Genomic DNA, 7693 nt, shown 5'->3' with positions numbered 1-7693 from the left:
GTTTGTATGTATGTGTGCATACAACTTTTTTCGCATTAATAATATATGGCAGTATGTGTATAATAATAAATTTAAATATAACAAAATAGAAATAAGAATAGCTCTTCCACGAACTCAAAACAAAATTAAAAACTTGATTAAAAACATTACAATCGTAACTCCATAACTTCAAGTGAAAGCATTTTCTAATAGACAATCGACCAAACAGCTGATTGACTAAAAGAATAAACAAACAAATAAAGAAATAAAGACAGACCTGAGAAGTTTGAAAATGTCTCAATGAAAGAGCTAAATCTATTACTGAGAAGCCACATGGAGACGTCGTCTGGTGTCGATGATGCCGACAAAACTTGCTGCGAAGATGATCATTACGGGGATGATGGTTAAGTTGTTGATGAAAAAAAAAATGCCAGCCAAATCTAGATAACTATTGGGTCGATTCAAGATACTGTATATCAAAAAAATCGAGATTTCAATTAACAAATTATGCATTTTTATGCTCAGTAGATTGAATGCTACACGATTCTGGTAACAAACTATCAGCCTAATTCGCTACATCAGTCAGTTCTACGTTCTCGAGAATAATTGAACTATAGTGCCTACTTCATGATAAAAACTAAAAATGATAAATATTCTAGTCTAAATGAAAAATATTCTAGTCTAAATGATAAATATTCTAGTCTAAATGATAAATATTCTAGTCGATAGTGAGCATAAAAGATCAAAGTGAACGTACGTCGCCCATCTCCTTCTCGCAAGCATCCTCCTCCTCCTCTTCATCATCATTGTCGTCGTCGTCGTCATCATCGCCGCCGTCATCGCCACAATTTCCTTCACCATTATCATAGTCACGCTCCTCGCCATCGTCACGATCGTCATTGTTGACGTCATCAGCATCGTCGTCGTCATCGTCGTGACAGCCTGCGGTCGATGATGTCTTCACAATGAAGACCTTATTCAGTGGCCTCTTTCTGGACTGTTTGTGAATGGATGAGATAATGAATGAGTGAATGAATAAGTGAGTGAGTGAATGAATGAATGAATGAGTAAATGAATGAGTATAGGAGTAAATGAATAATTGAATGAATGAATGAATCAATGGGTAAACAAAACGAGTGATCGAACGTACAACCGTTTCCTAGATATATATATATATATATATATATATATATATATATATACATATATATATATATATATATATATATATATATATATATATATACAACAACATCAACAACACACGTTTAGACGGCATTTTCCCCGAGATCGGGGGTTGCCGTTTGGCTACCTATGATGAAACCGAAATACCCCTCGACGCCATCCACATCTGTCACTCGCCTCAGTATCACGCAAGTTTTGCATATATATATATATATATATATATATATATATATATATATGCAAAACTATTTGAATGAGGAAAAAAACAAGCAAATGAATGAATGAATGAATGAACGAATGAATGAACGAAAGAATTGGAAAAAATGAATAACCGATATTAATAATAATTATATTATCAATACAACTAAAAATATAGCCCAATCTTTCTAACCATAGTTGTAGGTCGAGGATGTATATTATTATTATTATTATCATTGCCACCACTAATGTTACTTCTATTGTTAGCACTACTACTACTACTACCACTACTAGTCGTAACAGTAGTAGTAGTAGTAGTAGTAGTAGTAGTAGTAGTAGTAGTAGTAGTAGTAGTAGTAGTAGTAGCGTTACCGTAAACAACTCTAGTTGATGTAGCTGATTTAGTAGGAGTAATAGCATTAGACGATGATGTAGATACCTTAGCATCATTAATGATGTTATCGTCGCGGTTACTATTAGTGTAATCTCTGTTTACTGCCTCGTCATCTTCATCACTATCATCATCATCGTTATTATTAATGACGTCATCATCTGCCGCTTTCCTATCGTCATTCCTTATTATATGCTTAAGCTTCCGGGAAAAGGAAGACGACGATAATGACGATGGTGATAACTCGGATGATGATGATGATGTTATGGCTGCAGCAGCTGCTGCTGCTGCTGCAGCCACTGATGATAGCGATGACGATACAGTCAATGATGGTGATGACGATGATGATATAGTTACCGATGTAGTTCTAAGTGGGTTTTTAGTCATATCACTATCATCGTTATTATTAATTATATTATTATTATTAATTAAATTACTATTATTAATTATATTATTATTGTTAATTATATTATTACTATTATTATTTTCTTTATTATTGTTGTGTATTTTAACTTTTGGCTTAACGTTTTTATTACTAATTGCATCGCTAATATAACTAGTTCTACAGGCATTGTTGCTATTATTATTATTATTATTACTAATATTATTATTATTACTATTATTATTATTATTACTATTATTATTAATATCATTATTAATGCCGTTGTTTGACAATAGTTGTTGTTGTAGTTGTTGTTGCCTATCCAGCAATTTCAAATAGTCCTCAACCTCATTTAAAGGCATCTATTCGATACAAATATGAATAATATTTAATTACAACAACACTAATAATAATAATAATAATGATAATAATAATAATAATATTATTATTATTATTATTATCATTGTTATTATTATGAAACGTACATCAGTTAAGACGGTGCAATCGAACGACGGCTGGAACAATTGCTGTAGCAAAAAAGGAATATATTTCTTCATTCAATTATTTATTTATTTTATTATTTATTTGCTATCATCATCGTCATCATCATCATCATTATCAGCATCACCATCATTATCATCATCATCATCAGCAACATCATCATCACATCAGTCTCTCATTACTTTTTCCGAGTCACATCTCTTCTCAACTTTCTCTCTGTCTGTTTTGTTCTTTCTATCTGCGCCCTTTAGCTTTCAACAACAACAATAACAATAAAAATAATAATCATAATCATAATAACAATAAAAACAATAATTAATCATAATAAAAATAATAATAATAAAGTTAATGGTAATAATGATAAAAACCTTAAAAACTTTAATCTGGCAAGAGGCACAATGCAATAGCTGCCAATTGGATGGACTGCTCCAATTATTATTATTATTATCAATTATATTATTATTATTATTATTAATAGTGGTAGGTGTAGTAGTAGCAGTAGCAGCCGATTTTATGTCGTGTTCACTGCCAGTACAATTATTTAAGTCGTCATTATCGTGACAATTATCTTCATCTTTCTTACTATTATTATCATTATTATTATCATAATAATTATTATTATTATTGTTGTTGTTATTATTATTATGATTATTACTATTATTCCTTTTACGACAGTACGTTTCGACCTGTATGTTTTAATGTCATTGATACGTGTCACACACACAAGCATGAAAAATTTTCATTTAATGATTCAAATACTCCTAAAAAATGTAAAATACACACACACGCACGCACACACACGCACATATATACACACACACACACAACACACGTGCGCATCTCCGAATATACACGTGTAGCCACAAAAAAAACACATCACTACTAAAAAGAAACACATGATATGCGACTAACAAGAAAATTCTTAAATATAACTCTAAAAAAATATACACCCAAAATTAAAGGTTAATTTGTAACTCCCAAAGGCCATTGCTTGACCTCTAAACACCCAAAAAAAAACCTACACACAATACCAGCACATCTCTGACAATATAGCCCAGAAGTACCTGAATTCTAAATGGAATTCCCTTTTCACCGCCGTGTTTTTTAGCCGTGAATTCTGAACTAATACAATTTACCTATATGGAAAATAGTTATTAGAATAGTTATTTAATCGTCAAATGGGTAATTATATAAAAAATAATAATAATGATAATAACGACAGCAACAACAACAACAACAATAACAGACTTTTATAAACACCGATGCTGTATCGCTTGAGTCGCTGGTCCTCCAAAAAAATGAGACACTGTTTATATGGCCTGAATCGACTTTTGTGTCTATGATACCTCGAGATAGTGGCGTGTCTATGTCGCGGTGATGACGTTGATTGTGGTGATGATAATGATGATGATGATGATGAGGGGGAGGATGACGATGATGAATGGTTGTGATGATGATGTATGGTTGTGATGATGATAAATGGTTGTGGTGATGATGATAATGATGATGGTGGTTGTGGTGATGATAACAATGAAGACGGGGCAACATGGTGCGACATGAAGTCTGAAATTAATATACAACTAAAAACAACGACAACATCAACAACAAGCTGACCGATGTCGACAATTCTCTCTCCCGGTCTGGCTATCTTCCATTCTTCCAGCTGTTCTTTTTCCATAAACTGCATGCGACGCTCGTGAAAGACCACTCGTACAGTGCTCTGTATTATTATTAAATTAGAATAATAATAATAATACTAATTATTAATTAATATTAATATTAATTATTATTATTAATTATCAGTGTTGAAAAGAATGAAATCGAGCAAAACATCAGACATAAAGATGTGCATACCATGAAAGTATTATTACCACCATCCTCACCATTATTATTATTATTAAAATTATGATTATTATTATTAAAATTATGATTATTATTATTATCGTTGTTGTTGCTTTGAGTTCTAAAAATAAAATCTTGGCGGTCCTTCAAACACTTCAATCTAATTTCATAAGGCTGCCCTGATTGTGATAATAATGATTATTATTATTATTATGATAACTGAAAAGATGATGATGATGATTAATGATAATGATCGAAAGACTGATAATGATACAATCGGTGATGATGATGTTGTTTACGAAACAGATACAAATCTATGACAGAATTGTGGTAAAAGCAATGCAGAAAACAATCTGTGTAAAGTAAAGAGATAGCTAGGAGCCATTGCTTAACTATTTTAAATAAAACTATCTATGAACTACTTTCAGACCACATTGCTTAAGAGCTAAATACTACTACAATCAAACATGAATGAAAATGATGTTACTAAAAAGACAACAGCAATGATAGAGATGACAATATCAGTGATGATGACGATGACGAAGCTGCTGCTGATGATGATGATGGCACCTTGATTGAGGTACGTTAGCGTTTCTTCACAAATTCTCATGGCCGGAGATGTACAAGCATTCAAAATGTACTGAAACCTACAATGAAATCATCACAAATATAACCATCTTCATCAAATTTTCACCACTAGGTACCAGTCGTCAAAATCATCACCTTGAATTATTTAACACATCCCTACTGACGTCATCGCCCTCCAACTTCATGGATGAAATCAAATGGGCCCATTCAGCTGCAATGTGGTCAGAGTCTAAGTGACCGTCCTCGAGATCTTCTTGGGACAAAATAGGCAGAGATAGTGAGTGGGAAGTTAGGGAATTTATATCAGGAGACGAAGGAAATGATAATGTACGCATCAAAGGCAGAGTTAACGATTTACTGAAATTATTTTCACAGTTAGGAACGTCACCGTTAGTGATGTCACTTTCTAAGTTATGGTCAGCAGTGATGTCTTCTGTAGCGACTGTCGTGTCTAAATTTAGACTGAAACTGTTGCTATTGATCTGATGGTGGTTGTTGGATATTGTTGGGACGATTGGAGTTGTTTGAGGTCTCGTTTGGATGTAGACTTTCGCTGGCCTGCCACTGCTACTAATTCTATTTTATGATCAAATTAACAACAGTGCCAATTAAAACAACAGTAATAATGAACTATAATTTTTGAAATTTTCGTTAAAAAAATTAAATTAAATATGCATTAAAAATGATGACCTTGATCTATCTTCCTGATTGAAAACTGGAAGGGCTAGAAGTGCTTCACTGCATGTAAGAAATGTTACACAATTACATATTTAGATTGTTAAAAGTTAGTGTGCTTATGTGTGTGCATGTGCCTGCCTCTAAACAAGGCCTCTATATATATACATACAACAACAACAACAACACACGTTTAGACGACATTTTCCCCAAGATCGGGGGTTGCCGTTTGGCTACCTATGATGAAACCGAAATACCCCTCGACGCCATTCTGCCGGATACTGAGGGCCATTGTCACTTCTGTCATCATAAGTAAATTATTTGGCTAATTTTTACGCAGGACGCCCTTCCTTACGCAACCACAGTTATAAGCGGTGGGCCTAGCCTTTGATGATCCAACATCACTCACAAGGCAGTGAGGGTCAGTTTAATGTCATAACCAGGACAATATATATACATACCAGCAACAATATTAAAATGTAATATATTACAATTATAATATAAACTACATGTCATGTTGTTATCTGACCTTGACTCAAAATGGTTCTAACAGGCTAGAGTCAGAGTTAAAGAACGTTATTTAAACAAACATTTTTTTGATTTCAAATAAATGATTTTTTGCTATATATTTATTATTGCTATTTATATTATATTTATTAATATTTTCGTAATTTAGTAATATTTATTACCTTTTTTTGGAATAAGAATAGAATAAGATTAGTGAATTATTTTTAATATTTTAGTAAACTTTAAAAACTAAAAATAAAATTTAAAAAAAAATGGTGACCCATTACGGCCCCTACCTCATGTTGTAAGTATTGCTGCCGGATTCAACCCCCAATCCGGACAACGAGCCGTCGAAATCAGCGGCCAGCCCGCCATCAATATCTTCATATTTTAAATTGAACAACCAATTATTTAAATTGCTGTTCATTTTACTTTCAACTTTATTTCAAATTAGTGAAAAATAGTTTTCGAAGCTTTGTTTTTGTTTAAAATTTGGGAAACAAACAATAAAGAAGTGGACATTTAAAATTTTAAATGACTGAGGATAAACTAAAAGGAGACTTAAGTTTAAAATCAGCTGAAAACTGAAAATGCAAAAAGTGTGTTCTAATCAAATAATTCTCAAATTCCATCCTACATACACTATTTATTTGTTTATTATAACCTTCCATTATCAAATAATTGTTAAATATTGAAAAAATCTTTATTAAATATATAAATAAATATATATATATATATTTATAAATATATATATTTATAGGGTGAATATTTATATATACATATTATATATATATATATGTATATATATATATATATATATATATATATATAGAGAGAGAGAGAGAGAGAGAGAGAGAGAGAGAGAGAGGGAGACTCAAAAAGAGAAAATGAGAGAGAGAGAGAGAGAGAGAGAGAGAGAGAGAGAGAGAGAGAGAAGATAAAAACATAAGCAAATATACCGACATGGGTTCACTCACACAAGCATGCCAAAACATACATGCACACGTACACACACACAAACAAACACACACACACTTACGCATACATGCATACATTGAAATACAGCAACGTACGAGCAAACATCCATTGATTTATTCATTCATTCACTCACTCATTCATTCATTCACTCATTCATTCATTCACTCATTCATTCATTCACGCATGCATTCAATGTATTTTATATTCAAAACGGCTATATCAAGAGAGGAGAACTTGCCTTTCATGCTTTTTCATTGTTTTTTGTGTTTTGTGTTTTTTGTGTATGTAGGTATGTATGTATGTTTGTGTGTGTGTGTGTGTGTGTGTCTGTTTGTCTGTTTGCAATTTCAAATAATGTTGGTTGTTTGATTATTTGGTTGGTTGAATAGTTGGTTGATTAGCTAGCTGTCTGATTTTTAAACGAATAGTTGATTGGTTGATGGTTTAAATGAATGAATGATTGATTA

The 7693-nt window shown here is 32.1% G+C and overlaps 1 protein-coding gene across 1 annotated transcript in view; it reads right to left on the bottom strand.

The window, feature by feature from the left end:
• The window catches only part of HELRODRAFT_191598 (hypothetical protein), a 9940-nt gene extending 3199 nt beyond the window's left edge, over positions 1-6741 (bottom strand). Inside the window, exons 1-13 of the mRNA XM_009018801.1 lie at positions 6545-6741; positions 5757-5804; positions 5202-5642; positions 5049-5125; positions 4491-4657; positions 4251-4356; positions 3885-4000; positions 3668-3772; positions 3005-3322; positions 2819-2887; positions 1802-1954; positions 737-976; positions 257-353 (exon numbers count right to left, since the gene is read on the bottom strand). Coding sequence (XP_009017049.1) covers positions 257-353; positions 737-976; positions 1802-1954; positions 2819-2887; positions 3005-3322; positions 3668-3772; positions 3885-4000; positions 4251-4356; positions 4491-4657; positions 5049-5125; positions 5202-5642; positions 5757-5804; positions 6545-6675 — 2068 coding nt within the window. The 5' untranslated portion in view covers positions 6676-6741. The remainder of the gene's footprint in view (positions 1-256; positions 354-736; positions 977-1801; positions 1955-2818; positions 2888-3004; positions 3323-3667; positions 3773-3884; positions 4001-4250; positions 4357-4490; positions 4658-5048; positions 5126-5201; positions 5643-5756; positions 5805-6544) is intronic.
• Positions 6742-7693: the final 952 nt, after the last annotated feature.

This window comes from Helobdella robusta, assembly GCF_000326865.2.
Source record: "Helobdella robusta unplaced genomic scaffold HELROscaffold_22, whole genome shotgun sequence".
Lineage (NCBI taxonomy): Eukaryota > Metazoa > Annelida > Clitellata > Rhynchobdellida > Glossiphoniidae > Helobdella > Helobdella robusta.
Note: the sequence above shows the minus strand (reverse complement) of the source record. Positions and strands in the feature narration are given on the sequence as shown.